Source organism: Bufo gargarizans, chromosome 1, assembly GCF_014858855.1.
Source record: "Bufo gargarizans isolate SCDJY-AF-19 chromosome 1, ASM1485885v1, whole genome shotgun sequence".
Lineage (NCBI taxonomy): Eukaryota > Metazoa > Chordata > Amphibia > Anura > Bufonidae > Bufo > Bufo gargarizans.
The window spans coordinates 378,940,335-378,967,990 of record NC_058080.1 but is presented as its reverse complement, the minus strand read 5'-3'; the positions used below and the strand labels follow the sequence as shown (position 1 = coordinate 378,967,990).

General features: G+C 44.0%; 1 protein-coding gene across 1 annotated transcript in view; it reads right to left on the bottom strand.

Annotated features, from left to right (window-relative positions):
• INSR (insulin receptor) overlaps positions 1–27,656 on the bottom strand; it is a 140,589-nt gene that overhangs the window by 7,851 nt on the left and 105,082 nt on the right. The window contains exons 12-17 of the mRNA XM_044270099.1: positions 25,301–25,440; positions 25,057–25,216; positions 22,001–22,097; positions 10,321–10,388; positions 7,041–7,270; positions 6,514–6,624 (exon numbers count right to left, since the gene is read on the bottom strand). Coding sequence (XP_044126034.1) covers positions 6,514–6,624; positions 7,041–7,270; positions 10,321–10,388; positions 22,001–22,097; positions 25,057–25,216; positions 25,301–25,440 — 806 coding nt within the window. The remainder of the gene's footprint in view (positions 1–6,513; positions 6,625–7,040; positions 7,271–10,320; positions 10,389–22,000; positions 22,098–25,056; positions 25,217–25,300; positions 25,441–27,656) is intronic.

Sequence of the window (27,656 nt, the reverse complement as noted above, 5' to 3'; positions counted from 1 at the left end):
GAGGCAAAAGGCAGGTCGCAGGGACGTGCCCGCCAGTGAGAAAATGGATTTGGCCAGAAAATCTAGGCGCCTGTCCACAGCGTTCTGCAGAGAGGAGCCGTCCAGGACAGGGAGGGCTGTGTTTTTGGCTAACTTGGCTACTGGGGGATCCACCTTAGGGGGAGAAGACCACTTCTCCACGCAGTCCGTCGGGAAAGGATAAAGGGTATCTATGCGTTTGGTGGCGGAAAACTTCTGATTAGGACGGTCCCAGGCCCTGGATATGACCGTGGAAAATTCGAGAGAGAGAGAGAGAGAGAGAGAGAGAGATCGAGAGAGAGATCGAGAGAGATCGAGAGAGAGATCGAGAGAGAGAGAGAGTCGTCTGAACATGCCTCTAGACGAGGGGGAGAAGCGGAGTCATCCGAGGAGGGATGCTGGCGCTCACGCTGCCTCTCAGTAGTCAGGCGTCCTCTGCGGGAACCACTGTGAGGAGACAGAGTGGTTGGCGCCGCAGGAATGGAAACTGCCATACGTTCCATGAAGGACATGGCTGCCTTGGCAAATAAGGCCAAATCAGCGGCCGCACTGGTCATGGCGGATGCCCAAGCGGAGCCGCAGACTCCGCAGGGACCGGGGGGGACTGGTCTGGACAAGAGAAGGGTGACTCTGTCCAGGGGCAGGGCAGGAGGCACAGGTACCAGTGACCGAAAGTGGAAGAAGACACTCTATACAGGACCCTATTGGGGTCTGAGAAGAGGTCTTAACAGACTTAGGTTTTGGCATGATGGCAACCCAAAAGATATATAGCTGCAGCCAGAAGCTGGATCAATCCTACCACCCAGGCAACAGCACAGGAATAATACCAGAGAGGAGCAGGGGAGCAGCCACTCTGCGCGAGGAGAGCTCACAGTAGCCGGAGGAGGGAGCCAGAGCGAAGCGCTAGGCTCCGCCCCCCCCCGGACGCGTCAGAGGCGCGGAAAAAGCACGCGCTTCACTCCCAGGGCTACTGATAAAACAGCCCCCGGCAACACGGCGTGGCGGGGGTTAATAAAAGGTATGGCCGCTCCATGTAGGGGAAAGCTGGGAAGGCCGGAAGTGGGGATCCGCCTCTGGTGTGTGCCGCAGTATTATAGATGTGCCGCAGTATTATAGAGAGCGGCGCCGGCACCGGTCTGATCAGACGTGTCGCATAAGAGAAAGCCAGTATGGTGCATGCCCTAATAAAATGCCTCCAGATCCCCAGTGCCCCAGACAGAATGAATCACCCAATTCCCCATTCACCCAGACGGCCTATAGGTCACAGTGCAGAGGAGGGAGGGAGGGAGGGGGGGGGGGGGGGGGGGACACAGAGGCTGCAGCTGTATACTTATCTGCTCCTGAAGTCTTCTCCCTCTGTCCTGTACCAGCAGGGCACACCTCTTCAGACATCTGACTCACCTGAGTTCAGTGCTCTGGAAGGAGGGCAGCAGCAGGTGACCCAGGGGCTGGTGGGATGCCGGAGCTAACAAGTCGAGCCCGGATCCACTTGACTTTTTTGGGGGAAATGGAGGCAGCCAGGCAACGTCCCAAAGGTGACGGCGGGCACCCCATGGGGGACCAGGAAGGCACCATGCCGACCTGTGTCCCCATCTAGAAGAAAATAACAAAAGGGAGTAGAAAAAACTAAGTGTCATCCTCCTTCACCAGACACTAAGCAAAGACTGAGTTCCCGACTAAGTTCCTCCTGGTGGAGTCGGGGGGTATAGCCCGAGGGGGAGGAGCTCTTTTGTGTTTGCATAGTGTCCCTCCTACTAATACCTCTAAGCTTTACCCATTGTCTGTGTCCCCCAATGGAAAAAAGTACAAGAAATATATACGGTGTATATATATATATATATATATATATATATATATATATATATAGTTCAATGGAGTAGAAGGTAGCTGTCTTTTTTGGAGTTTCAGTAGAAGGCTACTGTTTTTTTTTACTGAAGTATAACAATTTAGGTATGGCACACAGACATTTATCCAAAAGCATATAATGATCAAGTGACTTGTTAAATATCAAAGTAAAAGTACAGTTGTTGCACATATTGGCTTATATATTTATGTCTGACATTTATATACATATACTGTTAGCAAGAAAGACGTGGCTTCGAGTTGTGAGAGTGTATCTCGATGAGTATATTGTATCATATTACACGATCGTCCCAATGGAATGCATATGGTTATCTGACAACGTCAATAAAGAAGACCACCATTCCCCCCACACCTTCTGAAATTTTTGTGGGCACCCAGTATTTTTAAAAACTATAGTTTCCATAGGTACACTTTGATTCACTAGGGAATTCCATTGTCCCATAGTAGGTGGTCTGTCCGCCATCCATATGATTGCCATCGCTTTCCTAGCAAGAAACAGAGACTCTCCCAGAAATATTCTATTGTGATGGGACCATAGCTCCTCGTCCATTAGCCCCAAAATACATACAGTATATCTTAGGACACATTGGTACATGAGTTGGGACCATAGTTGAAAGGACCGTTGGGACCTCCCTCCAAAAGTGGTGCAGTTAACTACACTCCCATATCATGTGCCAGAAATCTGCAGTTACCTGTGAGCTCCTGTGACATCTGTTATGTGGAATTCTACCCATTTTATATAATCTGGTTGGCGTGAAGTAGCTTCTATGTAGTATAAAGAGTTGCATTAACCTATTATTTATTGAGGGTGAGACTCTCGTGGGAGCCTCCAGTGCTTCTTCCCATTCTTCTGCTGTCATTTGTGGTATAGAATTCCTCAACTTACTTTCAATGATCAGCAGGTTTAGAGTCATTCTGTTACAAAGGAGATTCGTGTATAGAGCAGAGATAATGCCCTTGGAGCCCTGAGTGTTCAATATTCCTATTATTGGGCATGTCGAAATAGCACGTTTAGTGTTCTAAAACTGTGCACTGAGGGCATGTCTCACTTACAGGTACCTGAAAAACAGGGTACTTGGGATCCCGAAATTCTCTTGCAGTTGAGTGAATGAGCAGAAAACACCTCCAACATACAAATCTGTCAAAGTAATTATTCCGTGTTCCCTCCATGTGTCTGCCCCTTCATGTGACATTAGATGTGAGAACATGTGGTTATCCCATAATGGCATACTATCCGGTACATCTTTATAATTTTGAAGCTTTGTCGCTGTCCAAACCTGGTGTGCCAGCTTGTGTAATTGGAGGGTGCGTCTGGCAAATAAATGTATACTTTCCAACACTGGCCACATAGTTAAGTGCAAGTAATCCTGCAAATAGTACTCTGCATTGGGTAGTTCTGACTGTGAAATCCAGGTTGCTAAATATATCTCAATTGACCTGATAAAAAATACAAAAAGTAGTCAGGCAGAGCCGCGCCTCCCTGCTGTCTCGTTCTCTGTAGTGTGCTCATAGCAAGTTTACGTCTTGCCTTTCCCCACACAAAAGGACGTCGTCATGGCGTGAAGGCGGACAAAACAAACTACGCGGAACAGGGGTACTGGCATGTTCCAATATGTATAAGCCCTTAGGTGGTAGAATCAATTTTGATTAGATTCAGTCGCCCCATGATTGACAGAGGAATGGTTTTCCACGTTTTAAACTTGTCAACAAAAAATGGACTCCAGAGGAGCAATATTTTTAGTGAATGACAGCAGTGGGTCTCTGGTGAGGACTATGCCCAAATATTTGAAGTGATCTACTAAAGGAAGGTTATGGTATGTCAAAGGCCAATCATTTTCCCAGAGAGGCATGAGTGCAGATTTAGTCCAATTTACATGTAGCCCCGAGAAATAGCCGAAATGTTCTATGAGCTCTATTGCTCTTGGGAGTGTGGTATCTGCATTATCTATGAATAGGATCAAGTCGTCAGCATATAGACCTATTCTGTCCTCTTTTCCTCCCAATGCTATTCCCCTAAACACAGAATCCTGTCGTACTCTGAGGCCAAGATGTTCTATGGTCACTGCGAATAAGAGAGGTGAGAGGGGACACCCCTACCTCGTGCCTCTACCCAAATGAAATGGTTCTGACTGGGCTCCGTTTACTAATATATTTTCTTTAGGATTCCTATATATTATCCAAATCCAATTAATGAACTTCGGTCTGAATCCAAAGCTTTTTAGTGCCCCTAATAGATATGGCCATTCCACTGAATCGAAGGCTTTGGCTGTGTCCAGCGATATGCCCCCATTATCTAAGATGGGATAACCCCTTTAACTGTGGGCATATCACTTCCTGAAGGTATTGCTCTAGATCATGATCGGTATAATGTGCCTCAGAGTTATATAGGTCTTGGTAAAAGCCTCTAAATCTTGAGACTATTTCTTCTAGCGACTCCACTACTGTTCCTTCCAGGTTTTTTATACATAGGACGAGTGAAGCCGTGGTATTACCACGTACCACATGGGCCAGTAATTTATCTGCCTGGTTACCCATTTCAAATGTTTGTGGTTTGAGGAAAAACTGTTTGCGCTCGCTTGTTTCCCTAAGGTGTACCATGTACTGTCCTCTTTGCATCCACTCTTTCCTATTATTCTCAGTAGGGTTAGATATATATTTACTCTCTGCCTCTTTACATATGCGACTCAACTCTTCCTCCTTGAGCTGTGTATCCTTCTTAATACATGATATGGAAGACCTAAGGCTAACTGGCAAATATTCTTTCAAAGTTTCCCATATTAGTAGCTCATCCATCATCCCATCATGTATCTCAAAGAACATTTTTAGTTGATCCATAATGATAGAATAGCAGAACATGAGTGTTAGTCAGAATGGATGTATGCGCATCTTATTTCCATGTTTTTTTAGTAGTATCAGGCAATAGGAATCTAGCTATCACAGTTGCACGATCTGAGGTTCCCTGCGGGCCATACCATATATCTTGCATCTCAATATATACATTGGCATTACCCAATATATAATCTATTCTTGATAATGCACCTCTAGATGGGGTAAAACATGAGTATGTCTCTTGTAGAGGATATCTTTCCCGCCACAAATCCACCCATCCCATCTCAACAGTCAATCTGGAAAGTACTGTAGTGCTGGATTGAGGGTTTGCTCTATGTGTTTCAGTTTGAAACCTTCCCAGGCTGTTATTCATCACCATATTGAAGTCTCCCATACAGATCATTCTGACATTGGGATATTGCGCCACAAATCCAGTCATTGCATGCAGTACAGAAGTAGTAGCGGGAGGAGGATTATATACAATTATCACTATATAAGGAATACAAATAATGTATGCATAAATAAGAATGTATTTTTCATCTGGATATATCACTGTTTTCTGCTCTTCCCATCTAATGCATCGGTATACCATCAGAGCTACCCCTCTAGAATATCAGTCATAAACAGAAGAAACATCAGAGTCCCAAAGATCTTCATTTAGGCGGTGCATGACCCGTTCTCCTGGACACCCACTCTTCTGCTTCTTTTGGGTCTGTGAAAAAGATTGATTTCCCGCCATCAACCACCCGCAGGCGCGCAGTGTATGCCACTAAGTATTGCAAAGTCACTTCTCTTAAGCGCCTATTTACAGATGTGAAGGTAGCACGTTTCTTTTGAATCTCTGCTGAGAAATTAGGAAACAGAGATATATTCGCGTTTTCATATGTGATAACTTGTTTGTTTCTTGCCTGGCTAAGTATAAGATCTCTGTCCCTCCAGTTCAGCATTCACGCCAATGGAGGTCTGGGTGGAGCACCCAGTGGTGCAGGTCGGGCAGGTACTCTGTGTGCTCTCTCCACAGCATAAGCCGCCGAAAAAGTCGCATCAGGGAATGTAGATTTAATCCAGTGCTCAATAAATGAAGCTGGGTCCAAGTCTTCTGCCCTCTCAGGCATGCCCAGAATTCTGACGTTATTTCTTCTGTCTTTGTTCTCCAAATCATCACACTTCTGTTTCCATAGAAAATGGAGCTCTCCATATCTTGTACCCTTACTGTCAGGGGCCGTGTGAGGTCTTCCAGGGCAGAGACTCTGTCCTCAGTATGGCGTACACGCTCCCTCAATTGTTGCACATCGTGCCTCAGCAAGCCCAGGTCCACTTTCACCTTGTTTATCTTACTGGTAAGAGAGGTTTGACATGATGAAATAGCGGACATTAGCTGATCATGGGCAGCCTTTAGTGAATTCAGGCTCTTCTGAGCTCTCAGCCCCAGTAAGTTGTGTTTTATGGCCACGAGTAGCAGGAGCTCGTGGCGATGCCGTGGCACCACGTTGGGCCTCCTGCTTTGCACGCTCTTTGAGCCGCTCTGCGGCCTCCTGTGCTTTACTTGAGCTTATGTCGTGCCTCATCGGCTTCCTCAGTCTCTTGTACACCGTCCACTCTATGATGTCAGCTGATTATGTGCCAGGATGATGAAGGATTCTAATCTGGAGCTGAAGCAGGTCTCAAACTCGTGTGTTCATGTCAGTGGTTAGTCACACCCCCAGAGGGCTACTGTTTACTTTTTCTAGAAGAGATTTAACTATTTTTTTTCTTCTTTACAGTAATTTCACGAGCAAAGTAGAGAAATAAAACAAATCTAACCTCTGCATCAGGTCGCAGGGAGCGTAAGTAGCTCTTAAGGTCTCCATGTCCCATCAGCTCCATAACAACCAATGTAGGCTGCCCCTTGGAGACAACACCAAGCAAACGAACCTGCAACAGCCAACAATAGATTTTTTTATTTATCAAAAAACAAAACAGGGTAAATAAAGGAAAAATACATTTGATCCAAAAACTGCACACAAATGCTTAAAAGGAAATATTTTTGCAAAATAAATATATGAAGTGGGGGATAATTAGAAAATGATCAATGTCTGCACAGTGAAACACCATGTAAAATGTATGCCATGTGAGTGTCAATTGTGCTAGCTTTACCTCACGAGAGGCTTCACTAGGAATGATTGTATATTGGCAAGTTACAGTTTTTCTAATTACTAGCTTATATCTCTAACATAAATCTTGTGACATCCCTTTAAAAATTGTCTTTGTGGTTCTTTAAAATTGTAATCCTGTTGAATATTAAGATCCAGCAATCGGTAACATTTTGGTGTCTGAATTGAAATTCCTACCACATGGTGGCAGCTGAATCCCTTCATGACAGAAGCCTCGTTCAGGAACTCTATCCTTTCTCGCAGACTTGCTGACTCGTTGACCGTTTTCACAGCCACTCGAACCTCTGGCTCTCCTTTTATGATGTCCTTGGCAATTCCTTCATAAACCATTCCAAAGGAACCCTGACCCAGCTCTCGGAGTAAGTTGATCTTATCTCTTGGTACTTCCCACTCATCTGGAATGTACACTATATCATGAAAAACAAAGAAAGCATGAGTATCAAATCCTTAGAGTAACTGTACTTTCACACAAGTTAATGTAATAGACAATGATGTAATTAGCAAATTTCTAAATATGTTTATTTAAAAAAAATATGCCTTCATCCACCTGAAAAAAGTTGCAAAGTCTTGACCCCCTAGTGGTCTCATTTCCACCTAACTTGCAGTCCACTGCTTGTTATCACACAATATCTGTCCCTGGTAACAGAGACTCAGAGGAAGGTTGAAAGGACATGGGGGTGTGTCTGAGCTAGCTTCGATCCTGAGCCCGATAAAAGAACTGCTTCTACACAGCTTCTGAACATCACAGGAGCATCCTGCATATCTGTAAGTGTGATTTCCCTCTCCATATCTGTTCTGTGAGCTCCGGAGCTCCAAACAAACATAGTGGGAAGTAAAGGAAAGGATGGCACAGCAATACTGTGCTGGCAGATTCCGCCAAAGGGAGACACCCCCTGCTTCTGAGAGAAATGCATCTAGCTGTGCAGCTCAAACTGGGACTTATATGGCTGAAAGACACTTTAGGGAAGCCCAAATAACACCAGTTCCTTCACAGTTATGACTCTACAAAGAAGTACAGCCATTATGCAAACTTTTGTTGAAAACTCAAATACACTTTAAAGGGTACCTGTCATTGTGAGAATGCAGAAATAGAGGTATACCATTTAGGGACTCCATTTTTTATCGTATTTTTCAGGGCCACTTAAGGTTTCTAGAGGCCTTGATGTGCCAGAACATAAACACTCCCCAAAAGATGCCATTTTGGAAACCGCTCAACAAATTCATCTAGAGGGTAAGTGAACATTTTCACCCCACAAGAGTTTCATGGAATTTATAAGAACTGGGGTCTGAAACGTTTCCCAATAAAATGTAGTTTTAGACCCAAATTTTTAATTTTCACACATGTAACAGGAGAAAAGGCACCCTACAAATTGTTACATAATTTCTTGTGAGCATGGCAATACCCCACATGTGGTTCCAAACTGTTGTTCGGGCACGTAGCAGAGCTCAGAGGGGAAGGAACACCATTTCACCTTTAAAGCAAAGATTTTGGTGGAATGGGTTTGGGCACCATGCCACATTTGCAACAACTTTAAGGTACCAGTACAGTGGAAATCCCCCAAGAAATTCAGCTAGGGGAGTAGTGATGGTTTTAGCCCTACAGCTGTTTTATAGAATTTTTAAATACTGGCCTGTGAAAATGAAAAAATTCTATTTTTTCAAATATTATGTTGCTTTACATCCAAACAGCAGGGCTCAGAAAGGGAAGAGGGGGGGGGGGGGGGCTTTGGAACACTGGTTTAGCTAAAAAGAGCAATAAAAGAACAATTTTTATTTATTTTTAGCTGTGTGGGTGCTCATTTATTGAGAAACAAGTTTGAAATTATATTGGTAGCAATCTGTGGTAGATATGGCTTTTTGAGCACTTTTTATTTCATTTTTGTTATTGCACTGCCTTTTTATATGGGGTTTGCTGAGTTACAAATGACATGATAACTTTCTTCTGTGGGTTAAAATGATTAGGGCGACTCCAAATTTATATAGTACAACATTTTTTTCCATTACCAGCTATGTGAAGTTTTTTTTGTAGTTTTTTAATGGTAAAATTATGTAGTACATATGACTTTTTTCTTCATGTTTTGAGATGCTGGGTGGCCAAATAATGGCAATTAGGTCAGTTTTTTATTGGGCGCACGATGTGGGTAAATAAAAACTTCTTTCTGCTAATTTAGGAGTATGACAATACCAACTTTATACACTTTGTGTATGTTCTAATACTTTTACACCATTAAAAAACTGTATTTGGTGCTGCGATAGTCTATAAGTCATAATTTTTTCAATATTTTTTTAACAACTGTATGGTTCTTGTTTCTATCAGGATGATTTGCAGTTTCCATTGATACCATTTTGGGGTACAAATGTCATTTTGATCACTTTTTAAAACATTTTTGGAAAGCAAGCATATTTATTTATCATGTGGGTAAACAACATGATAGCTTTATTCTGTGGTTGATACGAGATTACAATACCAAATATATATTGCTTTTTTTTTTAAAATGTTTTATTACTTTTGCATAATATCACTTTAATTAAAATAAATTTGCATTGCCATATTCTAAGTGTTATATTTTTTTTCTCCATCGAGGCAGCTGTGAGAGGACTTGTTTTTGTAGGTCAAGCTGTAGTGTTGGTTTTATTGGTACCATTTTGGGTTACATATGAGTATTAGCATATTATTATTTTTTTTACATCATTTTTGATGTAGATCATGCCTCTGACAAGGTCTAATCTACTTCTGTACATGACAACCCATGACCTCCAGTTTGCATGGCTACCACTGGGACCTTGCAATCGTGTTGCAGAAGGCCTGATGATGTTAATTAAATGCTGTTGTTGGGAAGTGCTTGCTTACTACGGTTCAAACAATTAAAGGGGTGGTCTACAGTTTCCTAGCGAAAAATAAATCTAGCAGAGCAATTGAAGCAAATAATGGAAATATTTCTGCATCCATGTGAGGTACAGTGCTTGTTATAAGTTTGTTAGAAAGAGACTGTCATGTTCTATAGGATCATAATTTTTTACATTAAAGGGAATCTGTCACCAGTTTTCTGCTGCCCTCAATTTTAAATCCTAGCAGCTCCAGTACATGCCAATGAGTCCCCCATATTCATGAGTTCATGGCTCTCTCCGCCCACCTGCCTCTGAATGACAGTTTTTTCCCCCAACTGAATTAGCAGCACGTGGGCAGAGAAAGCCAGGAGCTCATCAATATTCGGGACTCGTCATTATGCACCGTAGCTGTTCAATACAAGATTTTGGCCAAACGGCTGTGTCAATTAAAGAAAGTGACCCAGGGGTTCTGTCACTAGTTTATGTTCCCCTTAGTTAGGACACCATAAAACTGCTGACAGATTACCTTTAATCATACAATAACGCCTTTAATGAAAATTCCTGCAACTTTTCTTACCATGCAAACTGTGCTCCTTATAGGCAAAAGAATGTAATTAGCACAACTCACCTTCACTAGCACTTAGATATTCAGGATTTGATGAGGCATACAATGGTCCTGTTGGGCCTTCTGCGGCTCTGTGTAAAAATAACAATTCATTAATTATATAGTATTTTAGACCGTTATTGCTAATAATATTACTATACCCTGCCAGGATATGATAGGTTAAGGGAATAAAAGAGGAATTATATCAAAACAATAGTCTGCCTAATATCACAGCTCACTCCTATCCTAGCTCTTCAAGGTTTATGGGCACCATTTCCTAGCTATGTAATGGACACTCCTCCAGCTGACAGCTGTTCCTCCCAACCCCCCTATAAATATGTACGCTTAGCACTAGGCGTGGTGTAGATCATACACTTTGTAAGGATGGCTGGTGCAATCAAACTCTCCATATTGGGGTCATGGCTAGTCTACTAGCTGTATTACCTGGTATAGTCGCAAATCATCTCCATACTGTTAGTATCTTTCAGTGAACGAAATAGCTAAGCATTTTGTAGACAATCATTACTACCAACAGCTTTTAAAGAACACTCTACCGCTAAATATTGTACATATACATGTAGACTGTATAAGAATATGGTTTTATACAGATTTTATATATAATAACCTATACAGGATGGAGTCCTCCTATTGACATGATATCGTGCTTTAAAGAAGTACTCCCACAAAAAATGTATTTAATTTATTTATTCTCTGACCTGTTAGAAAGGTACATGATGTAATCTGTAGTCTTACCAGAGACTGCAAGTTGTCAGTTATCTCCTCCCTTCTGCTCCTGAGCTATGTCATGTGACCAGCACTTCGACATTCCAAATAACACAGTATCTTATGTGTGGACAGGAAGTCAGTTTCTCTATGTATTCCTATGGGAGCCTCAATGTCAGTCTGATAGGAATTAATAGAGAAGTAACTGACTTTCTGGTCCTGTGTCAGTTGGAGATCAGAGTGCTGGTCACATGACACAGCAGAGGATCAGAAGCGAGGGGATAATTCACAAATACAGTCACTGGTAAGAAGATTATATTCACTACAGATTACATCATGTACCTTTCTAACAGGTCAGAGAATAACAGCATGACAGCACTTTTTCCGGATGGTTCTGAGTGGTCAGTAATGCACATAGAATGTGGTCCTTTTGTATTTAGGATGTGGATAGTAACAGGGAAGTATTAGGCAAACTAAAATTTGTACTATATGCCATACAAAAATTGTGAGATATACCATAAATAAAAAAAAAACATGTTTTTTTTTTGTGAGAGCGTTAATAATTCCAAAGTGAGAGCCCTTCTTTAGGAAGTGAGCATCATAAAGGAAAGTAGCTGCAGCAGCTTCGGATCCTTCAGGGGAACCGTGGCTGTCGCAGGGAATGAAGGCTCCCCCAATCGCCACTAGAGAGGGCTGTTCCAGGTTTTGAACTCTCACATCACACTCAATCTCAACATCTCACTCATATCAAATGCCGCACATCAGATTTTTGGCTCTCAGATGCTACACCCACAAATTGTAAACAAAGTATTAAAAGGTTGTTCAGAGGAGGAGGTTGGTTAAAATTATAGGACATCATCTGTCACCTTTGGTTTCCCCACTGAAGGTTAATGATAATGCTGCCCTGTGCGGCACAGCACAGAAAACACCAGGGAAGATACAACTCTCTCTCTCTTATCAGCCTAACATTTATTAAATCATTCCCCACAAGCTGACAAAACATTTATGTGGTCATTTATCCAACTGGAGTAAAGCAGTACTGGCTTAGTTACCCATGGCAACTAAGCCAGTTCTACTTTACATCAGTTGGATAAATTACCCCATTAGTGGCACACTATATGAGCACTGCTTGAAGGGGCTGTCTCTTCGTCATATAGCATTTATCATGTAGAGAAAATTAATACAAGCCACTTACTAATGTATTGTTATTATCCATTTTTCCATCACTTTATACACTGCTCATTTCCATGGTTACAACCACCCTGCAATCTATCAGCGGTGGTCGTGCTGGAACACTATAAGAAAAAGCATCAGCCTAAGTGAGCTCCCACAGTCCCAGCCACCAGAGAGGCCATCACTTTTTCCTATAGTGTACAAGCATGACCACCAGGGCTGCCATCAGACATTTTGGGGCCCCTTACACAGCTCAAGGCCTGGGCCCCCCCTCCTACCCCGCCCCTTTAGAATCCGTCCTGACTCCACCTCCCCTCCACCCCCAAGGACTACCCCCAATTTCATAATTTTTTTACAACTACAAAGACAGTAAAAAGTGATAATCAGTGATTTCAGTAAGGAATTCATTTTTGACCAAATAATATGAAGCCTGCTACCACGACAAGGTCGACTCTTAAGCAGGACCCTCCACTAACACTAACTACACTACCTGTTCTTATCTGCCCTAGCAATCTTCCCCTGGCACATTAAAAAAAAAAAAAAAAAAAAAAAAAAAAGCACAGGGTTTACTGTTAGTGTTATGGGGGAATCTGTGGATGACAATGTTATGGGGGGAATCTGTGGATGACGTAATGTTATGGGGGGAATCTGTGGAGGACTTACTCTTATGGGGGGAATATGTGGATGACACACTGTTATGGGGGAATCTGTGGATGACACACTTATGGGGGATCTGTGGATGACACACTTATGGGGGATCTGTGGATGACACACTTATGGGGGATCTGTGGATGACACACTGTTATGGGGGATCTGTGGATGACACACTGTTATGGGGGATCTGTGGATGACACACTGTTATGGGGGATCTGTGGATGACACACTGTTATGGGGGATCTGTGGATGACACACTGTTATGGGGGATCTGTGGATGACACACTGTTATGGGGGATCTGTGGATGACACACTGTTATGGGGGATCTGTGGATGACACACTGTTATGGGGGATCTGTGGATGACACACTGTTATGGGGGATCTGTGGATGACACACTGTTATGGGGGATCTGTGGATGACACACTGTTATGGGGGATCTGTGGATGACACACTGTTATGGGGGATCTGTGGATGACACACTGTTATGGGGGATCTGTGGATGACACACTGTTATGGGGGATCTGTGGATGACACACTGTTATGGGGGATCTGTGGATGACACACTGTTATGGGGGATCTGTGGATGACACACTGTTATGGGGGATCTGTGGATGACACACTGTTATGAAGGAATCTGTGGATGACACACTGTTATGAAGGAATCTGTGGATGACACACTGTTATGGGGGATCTGTGGATGACACACTGTTATGGGGGGATCTGTGGATGACACACTGTTATGGGGGGATCTGTGGATGACACACTGTTATGGGGGGATCTGTGGATGACACACTGTTATGGGGGGATCTGTGGATGACACACTGTTATGGGGGATCTGTGGATGACACACTGTTATGGGGGATCTGTGGATGACACTTATGGGGGAATCTGTGGATGACACACTGTTATGAAGGAATCTGTGGATGACACACTGTTATGGGGGATCTGTGGATGACACACTGTTATGGGGGATCTGTGGATGACACACTGTTATGGGGGGATCTGTGGATGACACACTGTTATGGGGGGATCTGTGGATGACACACTGTTATGGGGGGATCTGTGGATGACACACTGTTATGGGGGATCTGTGGATGACACTTATGGGGGAATCTGTGGATGACACACTGTTATGGGGGAATCTGTGGATGACACACTGTTATGGGGGAATCTGTGGATGACACACTGTTATGGGGGAATCTGTGGATGACACACTGTTATGGGGGAATCTGTGGATGACACACTGTTATGGGGGAATCTGTGGATGACCACTGTTATGGGGGAATCTGTGGATAACACACTTATGAGGAATCTCTGGATGATACTGCTATGGAGGATCTGTGGATGACACTGCTATGGAGGATCTGTGGATGACACTGCTATGGGGGATTTGTGGATGACACACTGTTATAGGGGATCTGTGGGTGACACACTGTTATGGGGGAATCTGTGGATGACACACTGTTATGAGGAATCTGTGGATGACACTGTTATGGGGATCTGTGGATGACACTGTTATGGGGATCTGTGGATGACACTGTTATGGGGGATCTGTGGATGACACTGTTATGGGGGATCTGTGGATGACACACTGTTATGGGGGGATCTGTGGATGACACACTGTTATGGGGGGATCTGTGGATGACACACTGTTATGGGGGGATCTGTGGATGACACACTGTTATGGGGGGATCTGTGGATGACACACTGTTATGGGGGGATCTGTGAATGACACACTGTTATGGGGGATCTGTGGATGACACACTGTTATGGGGGATCTGTGAATGACACACTGTTATGGGGGATCTGTGGGTGACACACTGTTATGGGGGGTCTGTGGGTGACGCACTGTTATGAGGGATCTGTGGATGACACTCAACCACTCTCAAACCCAACTGGTCAAACTTGTTAAATGGATCCCAAACACAATATGCACAATAACACCCCCCACCCCCTCCAACACTTAATTAACCCCTTCATGGCCTAAACATTTTTTTCAAAGCTGAACACAAAGCTAAATAGGGCTGGGTGGGCTGGCAAGGGAGGGGTTAATAACAATGATGGAGGATCATGGCCCTGTGGGATAATCCAGAAAACAGCTTTGCATTTTACCCCCGAGCAAAGACCACACAACAAGTTGGACATGCAGTACTTTTAGTCCGGCGGCCTTTCGCCATGCACTGCCGTGCTGCGCCGGAGCTCCACCCCCGTCCCCATTATAGTCAATGGGGACAGAGTGGTGGTCCGGCGAAATAACGGCAGGATGGATCTGACAGGGTGAACAGCCTGTCGGATCCGTCCTGCCGCTAGTGTGAAAGTAGCCTTACAATCTCATGGCTTCTGAGCAACAGTCATCTGTCACTTCTCTTATCTCTCTGCTCCTGTCCCTTAATCTTATCACTGCTGCAGCAAAAGCATCAGCCTCAGTGTAAGCTGTTCTCCAGTCTGACTCACGGCTCTTTTAACTCAAAGAATCGAATGAGTCTCTAACTAAGTCAGATCTTTAGATTCTTTTAAAGGGTTTCTACCACATCGTTTTGACAAATTTAGCTGTCAGACACTAGCGATCCGCTAGTGTCTGCTCTACCAAACAATGCTATTATAATAGCTTTTTGTGCAGCCGTTTCCATAAAAAACAAACTTTTATCGATATGCTAATGAGCCTCTAGGTGCTATGGGGGCGTCTTTTCAGCACCTAGAGGCTCGGTCTACCTTCACAAAATGCCGCCCAGCGCGTCCCTCCAGCACGCCCATCTCCTCTGGAATGCGATCCTACCTCTGAGTCAGCGGACGAATTCTCGTGCCTGCACCGTGCGCGTCTGTCTTCGGCGCAGTAAATGTCTGACCGCTGCCTGCACAGACATCTCGGTCATCGGCGCAGGCGCAGTGAATGTCTGACCGCTCCCTGCACAGACATCTCCACTGCGCCTGCGCCGATGACCGAGATGTCTGTGCAGGCAGCGGTCAGACATTCACTGCGCCTGCGCCGAAGACAGATGCACCGAAGACAGAGGTAGGATCACATTCCAGAGGAGATGGGCGGGCTGGAGGGACGCGCTGGGCGGCATTTTGTGAAGGTAGACCGAGCCTCTAGGTGCTGAAAAGACGCCCCCATAGCACCTAGAGGCTCATTAGCATATCAATAAATGTTAGTTTTTTATGGAAACGGCTGCACAAAAAGCTATTATAATAGCATTGTTTGGTAGAGCAGACACTAGCGGATCGCTACTGTCTGACAGCTAATTATGTCAAAACTATGTGGTAGAAACCCTTTAACCTGTGACTCATTCGATTCTTTCTTAGACTCCCTGCACTTGTGTCAGTGACTCAGACTCAGAGCTGCTAGTGCTTGCCTTGCCTCAGCTCTGATTGGTTGATGGGCGGGGAGGGGAGGGGCTGGCAGAAGCAGCTTCCACTCTAGGATCAGATTACACTCCTCCCGAGTCCCTCCCTGCTGCCAGCGGCTCTGCTATTGTGTGCTAGGTCAGACTGAGCTGTTTCACTCAGATCGGCTCAGTCAGAGGAATCGACTCCTCCGGTTCAGTGAACTGAATCGATTCAAATTAATGATTCGTTCATGAACTGGACATCACTAGCAAGGAATAATCAATTGCCCCCCTCTAGCGATGCAATAAAGTTCAACTCAAGTCACTGACAAATGAGAGGGGAGAAAAAAAACAAAAACAAAAAAAATATATATATATATTTTTTTTTACATTGGAACTGGCCGGGCCCCCCCCCCAGGGTCTGGGCCCCTTACTGGGGTATCGGCTGTACCCCCCTGATGGCGGCCCTGATGACCACCACTGATGGATTGCAGTGGAAACCAGAAGTGCATAATGTGATGGAAAACTGAATCCAGCCAGAAAAGTAAGCAATATGGATAATAACAATACATTAGTAAGTGGCTTGTATTACCTTCATCTACATAATAAATTCCATTTTCTGAAGTGAGACATCCCCATTAACCGCCTCCGGACCGCCAAACGCAGGATCGCGGCCCGGAGGCGGCTGTCTCAGGCAGAGTCAAGCATCTATGCGTCATCTCGCGAGACAGCGCTCACAGCCGGCCCACGCATGCGCATCGCGTGCCGGCAAAAGTTAGAGGAGTATTTCATCATCAGCCTGCCAGCCAATGATCGTTGCTGGCAGGCTAATGATTTTCAAAAAACCAAATCAGAAGCCATATAACACCTTATATTTATAAATATAAGGTGTTAAATGGCTTCTCTGCTGGTCCTTTTCGTCGGTTGGTTCCAGCAGAGGAGCAGACATCACAGTGAGTACACACCAAACACCACACACAGCCCCAGATCACCCCCATCACCCCAATTAACCCCTTGATCGCCCTGTCAATCACCTAGTGAAAGGGAAAAAAGTGATCAGTGTAAACTGTCACTTATTTTTTTTCACTGGTATTGACAGTTAGGTTTTAGGATAGTTTAGGCCCCTTGGTTAGGTAGTTAGCGATTGTTTAGCGCCCAGCCCACCGCACTCACTGATTAGCGTATCGATAATCAGCATTTGTACTTTTATAGTATCTGTAAGTGATCAAAACTGATCACAGTCAGATCTATAATAGTATTAGTGTCACCTTAGTTCGCCCTCCACCCAAAACGCAGTATTTGCTCGATCAGGCCTGATCGGTCGCCCACACGGGCGTTCACCCACGCCCGCCCCAGTGAGAATTTTTTTATTTTTTTATCACTGCACAATCACTTCACAAGCGCTGCGGCGATAAAAAAAAAAATCTGTTTTGATATTGATATCAATCGCAGCGGCTTCCGGTACTTCGCTAGCCTCCCATTTGTAAGACAGGCTTGCTTTTTTTCCTGGGTAGTCTCAGGGAATACCCCCTAAATTTGGTTGACAAAAGGGGCAAACAAGGGGTATTCTTCTGAAGAGGCCTACAGGCTTCTGACCCCAGTCGGATGAGGAATGGGAACCCTCATCTGACGAATCCAGCGGTCAGAATATGTACCTTTAGAAAGCAGTGGCAGTCTGTCCCAAAGTTCGGCCGAGGAGGTTGAGGTCCCTGATACCACCAGGCGTACCCGGCCCCATGTTGCTACACCACAGTTTACGCAGGATCCGCTTCAAGGGCAGCAGAGTGGGGCTGGCGCTGTCGGATTACGTGGTGAGGCATACACCAGCAGCGCAGCCCACCCTGGACCTAGTACCAGCACTGCCGTGCAACATGGTGAAGTGGCGAGCACCAGAAGGGCAGTTGAAGCTGGTACGGTGGCACGTGCAGTAGTTACCCAGTCACAGCCACCGCACAGACAGGCCCGTAGAGCCCCTAGAGTCCCTGAGGTGCTGGAGTTCGGGTTGAGACAGCTCAGATCGGTTCGGTACTGGGGTTTTTTTAACTGTTCTTGACTGCGGAGCTCTTGGACATAGTCGTGGCAGAAACAAATCGGTATGCCACTCAATTTTTAGCCGCCAACCCGGGAAGCTATTATGCCCAGCCTTTCCGGTGGAAACCCGTCCAAGTTTCCGAATTAAAAAAATTTCTGGGCCTTCTCCTCAACATGGGTCTAACCAAAAAGCATGAATTGCGGTCATATTGGTCCACAAACCCAATTCATCCCATGCCCATGTTCTCTGCTGCCATGTCCAGGGCACGATTTGAGGCCATCCTGCGTTTCCTGCACTTTAGCGACAACAGCACCTCTCGTCCCAGAGGCCACCCAGCTTTTGATCGGCTCTACAAAATTCGGCCCCTCATAGACCACTTCAACAGCAAATTTGCAGATTTGTATACCCCTACATCTGCGTAGACGAGTCCCTTATACATTTTACCGGTATGGGGTCAAATTGTATAAGCTCTGTGAAAGGGCCACAGGCTATACCCACAAATTTCGGGTAAAGATCAGACCCTGGAGCCGGTCGGTTGCCCTGACTACCTGGGGAGCAGTGGGAAGTGGGGACTTGGTGGTATCCCTTGCCAAAAAAGGGTGACATCTTTATGTGGACAATTTCTACACAAGTGTGCCCCTCTTCAGGCATTTGTTCCTAGAACAGATTGGCTGCTGTGGCACCGCGCGACCTAGTCGCCGGGGCTTCCCCCAACGGCTCGTTACCACCCGTCTTGCAAGGGGGGGAGGGCTGCCTTGTGTAACGAAGAACTGCTCGCAGTGAAATGGAGAGACAAGCGTGACGTTTACATGCTCTCCTCCATTCACGCAGACACGACAATACAAATAGAACGAGCAACCAGTGTCATTGAAAAGCCACTCTGTGTCCACGACTATAATTCGCTCATGGGAGGGGTGGACTTCAATGACAGGTTGTTGGCTCCTTATTTAGTTTCCCGACGCTGGTATAAGAGGGTGTCTGTATATTTGATTCAATTGGCTGTATATAATAGTTTTGTTCTCTACAGTAAGGCTGGGAGAACAGGATCCTTCCTCAAATTTCAGGAAGAGATCATCGAGAACCTCCTGTATCCAGGAGGTTCCGTGGCCCCAACCACCAGTGTAGTGAGCGACATTTCCCCCAATGTTGTTGCTGGTACCTCAACCCAACCGTCACCCCGAAAAAGATGTTGTGTCTGTAGCAGGAGTGGAATAAGGCATGACACCCGCTATTTCTGTCCTGACCACCCTGCCCTATGCTTTGGGGAGTGTTTCCGGAAGTACCACACACAGGTACACTTAGCATAGGGATTGCGTTTCACAGGACAGGCACACAGGGCTTTTAGGGCCCTTTCACTCACAGCTGCTGCAAACCTCTCCTTTCACCTGGGACAAAGTGCATAATGTACTTCGCCACATCTTTGGGCGATTTGCGCTTTGCACATTGTCCCATGGGGAAGGAGAGGTTTGTCCTATAAAAAGGTAAAAAAAAAATCACCGGTAAGCAAAAAAGTTAACGTTCTGTTCAAAAAGTTAAATAAAGTTTATATCTTCCGTTCAAATGTTATTATAAAGTTAATAAATGTATTGCGTTGCGGCCTGGTTTTTTCTCTTTTTTTTTTCTACCTTCCAGGTGGACCAACCGATCGACTAGCTGCAGCACTGATGTGCATTCTGACAGAAGCATTGCGCTGCTGTCAGATTACACAAAAGTCGGTGTATGCGGCGCTGCAAGATGAGATTTCTCCTCTGCAGTAAAAGATACGTTTGCCGAGGCATATGAGCTGAGGGGGCGGCGGTGTTCATATGCTTTGGCAAACACTTTGTATATAAAAAAAATAAAAAATCCCGGCAATGATTTATTCACCCACATCGATTGATGTGAATGGAGAAATCGGGTTTGCCAGGGCATACGAGCTAAGTGGGTTTGGATGTTGGGCGGAGCTCCTATGTCCTGTCAGACGCCTTTCCCCTCCCTTTTTTTTTTAGGCAGAGATTTTTTCATCCACATTGATCGATGCGAATGAAGAAATCGGTGCCGTTCATTTTTTCTTTCAGCCCAGAGGCTGAACGGAAAAAAAAAATCTCATTACCCGTAAGCTCAATATAAGGAGAATAGCAGAAACTCCTAATGCTGGCCATACATGTAATGATTGCGGAGACCCTCAAATGCCAGGGCAGTACAAACACCCCACAAATGACCCCATTTTGGAAAGAAGACACCCCAAGGTATTCGCTGAGGGGCATATTGAGTCCATGAAAGATTGAAATTTTTGTCCCAAGTTAGCGGAAACTTTGAGAGAAGACTTTGTGAGAAAAAAAAATAAAACATTTTTTCTATGAACTCGCCATGCCCCTCATTGAATACTACCTTGGGGTGTCTTCTTTCCAAAATGGGGTCACATGTGGGGTATTTATACTGCCCTGGCATTTTAGGGGCCCTAAAGCGTGAGAAGAAGTCTGGGATCCAAAGGTCTAAAAATGCCCTCCTAAAAGGAATTTGGGCCCCTTTGCGCATCTAGGCTGCAAAAGTGTCACACATGTGGTATCACCGTACTCAGGAGAAGTTGGGCAATGTGTTTTGGGGTGTCATTTTACATATACCTATGCTGGGTGAGATAAATATCTTGGTCAAATGCCAACTTTGTATTAAAAAAATGGGAAAAGTTGTCTTTTGCCGAGCCATTTCTCTCACCAAACATGGGTATATGTAAAATGACACCACAAAACACATTGCCCAACTTCTCCTGAGTACAGTGATACCACATGTGTGACACTTTTTTGCAGCCCAGGTGGGCAAAGGGGCCCACATTCCAAAGAGCACCTTTAGGATTTTTTACACATTTTGATTTCAAACTACTTCTCACAGATTAGGGCCCCTAAAATGCCAGGGCAGTATAACTACCCCACAAGTGACCCCATTTTGGAAAGACACCCCAAGGTATTTCGTGATGGGCATAGTGAGTTCATGGAAGTTTTTATTTTTTGTCACAAGTTAGTGGAATATGAGACTTTGTAAGAAAAAAAATCATCATCATTTTCCGCTAACTTGTGACAAAAAATAAAAAGTTCTATGAACTCACTATGCCCATCAGCGAATACCTTAGGGTGTCTTCTTTCCGAAATGGGGTCATTTGTGGGGTTTTTCTACTGTCTGGGCATTGTAGAACCTCAGGAAACATGACAGGTGCTCAGAAAGTCAGAGCTGCTTCAAAAAGCGGAAATTCACATTTTTGTACCATAGTTTGTAAACGCTATAACTTTTACCCAAACCATTTTTATTTTTTTTATCAATGACATGTAGAACAATAAATTTAGAGAAAAATGTATTATATAGATGTCGTTTTTAAAAAAAAAAAATTGCAACTGAAAGTGAAAAATTACATTTTTTTGCAATTTTTTTTGTAAATTTCGATTAATAACAAAAAAAGTAAAAATGTCAGCAGCAATGAAATACCACCAAATGAAAGCTCTATTAGTGAGAAGAAAAGGAGGTAAAATTCATTTGGGTGGTAAGTTGCATGACCGAGCAATAAACAGTGAAATTAGTGTAGTGCAGAAGTGTAAAAAGTGGTCTGGTCATTAAGGATGTTTAAGCTAGGGGAGCTGAGGTGGTTAATAACAGTACAGAACCCATTTTGTCAGCGTAAAGTGAAAATCAGTTGCTGTTATTCCACTTGTGCCTATCATCAGACTTGCTCTTTTTACATTGCAAACTTTTAAATTGTTTGTATAACTTTCAGCTGCTTTAACTATTAGCTGTACTTAGACATACAAAGCGAAATAATCACTCACTTCTTTTTCTGGACCATGCAGACTATCAAAGTGATAAGGGAAAAAAACAGTAAGAGGACTGGACCGATCACAATCTTCAAGACGTGATTTGGGTACTCTGAGAAAAGAGATGAAAATAAATCCACATGTGGTTAAAAAGCAGAAAAGTGCAACATGAAATGTAAACTATATGGGCAAAAATATGTGGACATCTAAACACAGTCAGGGCTCATGCACACAAACATATTTTGTGCTGACCGCATCTGTATGTCTGTTCTGCGGCCTGGCAAAAAAGATAGAACATGTAAAACGGACAAGAATAGGACAGATCTATAGAGGGCAGGATGTTTAGTTCCGAAAAATGCGGAACACACATGGCCGGTATCCGTATTCCTCAGGGCTCATGCACATGGCTGTTGCTCATCTGCCAAACGCACACACTGATACCGGCTGCGGAGTGTTCTGCATTTTGCAGAATAGAACTCGCTGCCCTATCCTTGTCCATAAAACAGACAAGAATAGGACATGTTGTCTTCTTTTGTGGGGCTGTGGAATGGACATACTGATGCAGACAGCACACCTCAGTATGTGGTCAGTATTGTTCATCAGTGTTTGTAAGCCAAAACCCAGAAAGGGTCCCAAACTCCAAGGGGGAAAATCTTTCCATCATACTCTTCTCTGTAGGTTCCACTTCTGGTTTTGGCTGATCCATTGTAACAATGCCTATTCTTGTCTGCAAAACTGACATAGGGATGAGGACAGCACATGGTGTCCTCATTTTTTGCTGCTCCATTCATATAAATACAGTCGTGTGAATGTTAGGGTCAGTCTGTAACTGCAAACATAATGTGTGAACTACACAATGTATACAGTATGTCATACGGCAGTGTGTGGAAGGCATTTCCAAGTTTACACTTGGAGCCATTTAAAACACATATTTGAGTTTTACAAGATCCATGTACCATGTTGTGCAATACCTATTCTTCCAGAAGTCTTTCCTCTCATAGTCTGCTTTTAAATTACCTCTAGTTTAGAGACCTGAGATGCTAAAGGACAGCATTTGGGCAGCCAAGCTCCATATCATCAAGGAAGCAAGGTGCCTCCTCGTTAGGCCAGCAGGGTTGACATCAATACATGAAATTATATATTGCATTAAAAAACACAAATAGCTGACAGAATTACACAGAATTAACTCCAGACATTCTCTTTGAAGTGTTAGTGATTGGAGACAACTCAGATTACGGACACTTAACCCCTCAGATCTAGTGGTCAATTGCAACCACAGCATCTAAGGGGTCATTTGCAGGAAGCGTACTGATTCTCATCCTCAAAAGGCTCACCTGCTATACGTGGGGGCCTTTTAGTTGGTATGGCAGCCGTGAGCCTCAAGGATTTGCCATAGTAATGTTCCTACTGATCCCTGGCTCAGGAAGGGCTCAATAAGGAAGGACCTAGCAATTTTCCCATAAACTGCGATGGTTTATCATCTGATGATTGCATGTTCAAATTCCAAAAGGGTGATTAAAAGTTAAAAAATAATAATAAAAAAATATATACATTTAAAAAAGTAAAGCGCTCGGCTATCTCCGGAACTCCCACAGAAATTAACGGAGTGTCCGTGCGCATGTGCAATAGACCACTCCGGTCATTTCAGGGGAGCAGCAAGGGGCCTGCATGGTATACAGGGCACCCATTCTCGTGATCAGTGGGGGTCCCAGTGGTAGGACCCCCATCAATCTGATAGTTATCCCCTATCCTGTGAATAGGGGAAAACTTGTACCTACCAGAATACCCCTGTAAGAAAAATCAGATCACCCCCTTTCACCATTGTGTAAATAAAAATAAACTAAAGAAGAAACAAAATATCATTGGTATTGCCATGTCTGAAAACTATCAAAATATAAAAGTATTTGTCCCATATGATGAACACTTAGGGTACTTTTAAACTAGCGTTGTTTGAATCCGGCGTTCAATTCAGTCACCGGAACTGCCCGCCGGATCTGGAAAAACTGATTACATTTGAATCCTGATCAGGATTTTGATCACAATGAAAAAATGCATTGGAAAAAACAGATCCGCTATTTATGGACTAACTTTTTTTTCAAATTTTTCAGGTTTAACATGCAAAAGCCGGATCCGGTTTGACGGAACACATGGCGCCGGATCCGGCGTTAATGCAAGTCAATGAGAAAAAGGAAGGATCCGGCGTTCAGTCAAAGTGTTCCGGATTTTTGGCTGAAGGTAAAAATACAACATGCTACGGTTTTCTGAAAAGCCTGATCAGTCAAAAAGACTGAACTGAAGACATCCTGATGCATCCTGAACGGATTACTCTCCATTCAAAATAGATGGGGATAAAACTGATCAGTTCTTTTCCGGATTTGAGCCCCTAGGACGGAACTCTATGCCGGAAAAGAAAAACGCTAGTGTGAAAGTACCCTAACAAATAAAATATAATAAAAATTGTGGTTTTTTTTAGCCTAAGCCTCCACAATTTTTTTTTATAAAAAGCAATCACATACTCCCAAAATATCAAGTTCTAATAAAAACTACGGCTCGTCCAGTAAAAAAAAAATAAGAACTTACACAGCTCCATAAATGGAAATATAAAAAGTTATGGGTGTCAAAAGATGGTGATAAAAATAAATTATTTTTTTAACTTCTTATTTTTTAGACTTATTATAACATAATTATTTAAATTTGGAATCACTGAAATTGTAGTGACAGAATAAAATTAAATGTGTCATGTTTTTATCACCCATTTAACACCATAAATATGAAATCGATAAAACAATACCACAAATGCCTTTTTTTTTTTGCAATTCCATCCCATTTATAATTTTTTCCAGCTTTCCAATGCATTTCCTGGAACAAATTATTAGGAGGGAAAAAAAAAAAACAAGCCCTCAAACAGCTATGTGAAGAGGAAAAAAAATAAATTTGGAGTTTTGGCTTTTGGATGGCAGGGAGTAGAAAATGGAAAAAAAAAAACATTATTTGCGATGGGAAGGGGTTCAACATGCTGTTGTGCAACTACTGCAGAGTCACTTTTTACCTAAAGATAAAAAAGCACCCACCATTATCTGGTACATAAAAATAAGTAGTCTGAGTCCAAGAGCCATTTCCAGCCAAAGACGTGGCCCGAACTCTCACACTGTAGTTTCCTGGATGAAGTGAACGCAGCCTAACTCCCTTATCCTGGAGATACTGTTTCTGGGAAACACAGGCAGTTTCTTCCTGCAAAGTGATGATAATAATATAATCCATACAAGATATAATATGACATCAGGAAATTAATATAAACATGTAACAAACAATTACCTGAGTGTCTCCAAGCCGGGAGTATTGTACCTCGTACAGAACGGTCAAGCCATTGGGTGCTTTTGGCTGCTTCCAAAAGAGGTGGAGGTACGGGACGTTATACTCGTAAGTCACTGGTTCTTCAATGTTATCTGCTTTAGCTGTGAAAAGTCAATTATTGTAAATTTAGCAGTTGGGTCTACAGATACGGATTAAAGACTTTTTGTGTTAGAACGTGGAAAAAGAGGCCAGTAAGATATTAAGACCACACAGCATAGAAGAAAGCAATGTGCAGATATCCTTAGTAGCTTTTCCTACACTATCCATCTGCTAGATGTCCAATAAAAGTTGGATTTGTGCAGGTGGGATTAGGGTTGGGCGATATACCGGTTTCACGATATACCGCGGTATAAAAAAAACGGCGATATGACGATATCGCTGTTTCCTAAATACCGCAGTATTTCGTGACATCATAGAAGCGGTCACGTGCGCTGACCGCTTCTAAATCTGTGCCTGTGCCCGTGGCCGCCCGCCCCAGCATGAACAGATACTGGACATTTGCAGAGTACTTGTACTCATGCAAATGTCCCCTATACCTGCTGGCCGCTTGCGGTGGCGCTCTTAGCAGTTTGGCCGGCGTGGGGGAAGGAATTCTGTGACTCGCATTCCCGGCACCCGACCTCTGAGAGGACGCTGTGATCTGCGCAATTAACCCCTCAGGTGTGGCACCTGAGGGGTAAATTGGGCGGATCACAGCGTCCTCTCAGAGGTTAGGTGCCGGAAATGTTCTTCAGTCTCTGCATTGGTGGCAGTGCGCGCGCGCGCCCCCCCCTCCCCCCCCTCCCCCCTTATCGCAATACATTTCTTAATATCGTTATCGTGGGAATATTTTTGATATCGTCCAACCCTAGGTTGGATACATATCAATCCCAAGAAGGGCAGTCGCTCAGTTGTTTACACCCCTGCCACAGAGTCGGAGAGAAACCATGTATGTGTGCCCAGTTCTCCCTTTCTTTTCATATGCTAACACCAGCACTATTTATCTATATTTATATGGCCCCTCTCTTTGCACACATCAGTCCCAACAGTGCTCCCCAATACTCTTTTAGGCCTCATGCACACGACCGCGACGTTTTTTGCGGTCCGCAAACCGCTGATCCGCAAAAAACAGAAGCCGCCCGTGTGCCTTTCCGCATCTTTTGCGGCCCCATTGAAGTGAAAAAACTGCGGCTCGGATACGGACCATAACTACGGTCGTGTGCATGAGGCCTTACTCCCCTATTCTTCTTGTTTTTCTCCCCCTTCTCCTCCTCTTTCTAATTTCTGTTGATCCTTACACGCCTTTAGTATCTGCCTCAGTTTTCAATAGCAGGCTGTTTATTATTTCCTTTCCTTTATTTGTATTTATAATTTATTTTCTTATTTAACCCTAGTGCTTTCACACATAGCCCCAGGCTTACATGACATATCGGGACAACACAACACTTCGCCCTCATGTGTGCCGCCATCTCCTCGGTGGCTAGCTCTCTGCATCCACTCCCATTCCACCTTAACCACCTAACTGTTTCGCCGGAGTCCAGCTCCAGCCGTGGGAAAAGTAGCTAACTGGAGAGAGGAGGGCTGCTTTAGATGCTGCTATCTCCTGAATGGTAGAAACATAAGACAATACCAGAATGACAGCAATATGTTCAGGACAGGGGAAGATATCACTGATAGAAATCTGGATGCTGTGGATGCAGCTGAAAGTGAAAGCAAAAGTAGGTTTTACCTGCGATTATTCCCATCTCGATTTCTAAAAGTGATTTTTCCTATGTTGCTTGGACTGAAATGTCAGCTTTCAAACAAGACGATTGTATGTTTCTAGCTGCTACCAATTAGGTGATAGCAGCATCTAAAACATCCCTCCCCCTCCAGTTAGCTACTTTGCCCACTGCCCGAGCTGGATTCGGACAAAACAGTTCTGTGGTTAAAGGGGATGGCCACTTTTTGGCTACTGTTGACCAATCTGTCTGTAAGATGATTATTTATTTCATAAGTTGTGTCCCCTTGTTGGGCAAATCTTCTGTGCTGTCCACACAGGAGATCTGTCCATAAGATGGTGGCTGATGAAGGGTCATGTGACTAGGCAAAAATAACTTCAGACACATCCCTCAGCCTTCTCCACTTCAATACACCACATCTGCCCTCTGCACTTGAAATTGGACAGTTTAGTGCAGGTGTAGTGTATTTTAATGGAGGAGACTGAGTGATTTGCCTGGTCATATATGACCCTCCATCAGTGGCCATTTTATGGACAGGACTACTGTGTGGACAGCACAAAAGGACTTGGCCAAGAAGAGAGAATAATGGTGCAGAATATAAACAAAGGCTATATTAG